Consider the following 1,297-nt stretch of genomic DNA (forward strand, 5'->3'; position numbering starts at 1 on the left):
GTTTTTTTCTTGTACGTTGGGTGGAAGTTTACAGTAGATCATCAGTTTCATATTCAAGGATTCATGCACATTCTGCTTCTTCTAATTCATTGTAATTCCTGCAATGCAACATTGCTCATTCCTTCTTGTGTTTCTTGTCTTACTTCTTCGTTCTTTCCTAAACTTTCGGTCAGAGAAAATGTTCAATTATTGCAAATTATCAATTATTTAAAGTTGCGTGCCTCCCAATAGTGTTATTTTTCCCTTTATAGACCTTTTAACTCCTTAGCCTAAAATTGAACCACAGGAATGAGCTCTGTTCTAGACCCAGAGAGCCACCAAATGCACAAGTCTCAGAGATTCCACCATTCTTGATCTGACCAGACAACCTGGTCTCTTTCATGCATTCTCCCACTTTACCTAGGATCCATTTAGAATAATTGGTGGTGGTAGCTGGACATCATCTGTTTTTTCTTGTCTCAGGATAATGGACACTTGGTCCACTAGTCCATTTGGATCATTGTTTCCATGTACAGCTTGATGGTTTATAAAAATATATGAATAATATTGAATAGAATAAGAACTCCAGAACACTTAACTGTGCTCAAGCATAAGCTGCACAGATACCAAGAGACAATCTTTCAAGCAGTAGAAGGAGATACTTCCTGGGTTTAAACTTGGTAAGGTGTGTTTCAGGGCTGTATCCTTAAACCATGCTCATTCAATCTGTATGCTGAGCCAAGAATCTTAAAACACTTGATAATATGAATAGGAATGTGGCATCAAGATTGACGGTAGACTCGTTAGCAACCTGTGATATACAGATGACACACTGAGGATATATACAAATTATTACTCATAAAGTTCCAGTTCATACATGCATTTATCACTTCCAGACCAAACGTGTGAACATATCTCTGAATAGTTGGTGGCTGTAGACATATTCTCATAGTTTCATTAAAGTATTTTTAGGGAAAAAAAGATGTTCTACTGAAACAGTTCCTTTCAATTGCATGTGCCAGGTCATTGATATCCGAGGTGTAGAGGTCAGCTCAGAAGATGGCACTGGCTTATTTGGGGAACTCTAAAGGGGTGATTTTGATAAAACTAGTACAGTTGAATTACTTGGCATGGTAATTTCCAGATGTACAATTTGTAATCCCCACTGGATAACTGGGTGAACCATGTAAATAAGGTGTATGGAGCTGGTCACTCTTGATATTCTTATACAGGGTATAAAGTGAGTCATCTCAAAAGTAAGAATGGGAGAAATCTCATGAAAGAAGAACATAAGAGCAGACTGAATCCTTTGGACTTT

General features: G+C 37.5%; 1 protein-coding gene across 1 annotated transcript in view; it reads left to right on the plus strand.

Annotated features, from left to right (window-relative positions):
* The window catches only part of LOC101645225 (olfactory receptor 8K1-like), a 6,774-nt gene that overhangs the window by 1,966 nt on the left and 3,511 nt on the right, over window positions 1-1,297 (plus strand). The window contains exon 2 of the mRNA XM_030885874.1: window positions 1-168. This exon is cut by the window's left edge and continues 4 nt beyond it. Coding sequence (XP_030741734.1) covers window positions 1-168 — 168 coding nt within the window. The remainder of the gene's footprint in view (window positions 169-1,297) is intronic.

The sequence above is a fragment of the Echinops telfairi genome, unplaced genomic scaffold (genome assembly GCF_000313985.2).
Source record: "Echinops telfairi isolate 266 unplaced genomic scaffold, ASM31398v2 ScPeMD7_60;HRSCAF=208, whole genome shotgun sequence".
Taxonomy (NCBI): Eukaryota; Metazoa; Chordata; class Mammalia; order Afrosoricida; family Tenrecidae; genus Echinops; species Echinops telfairi.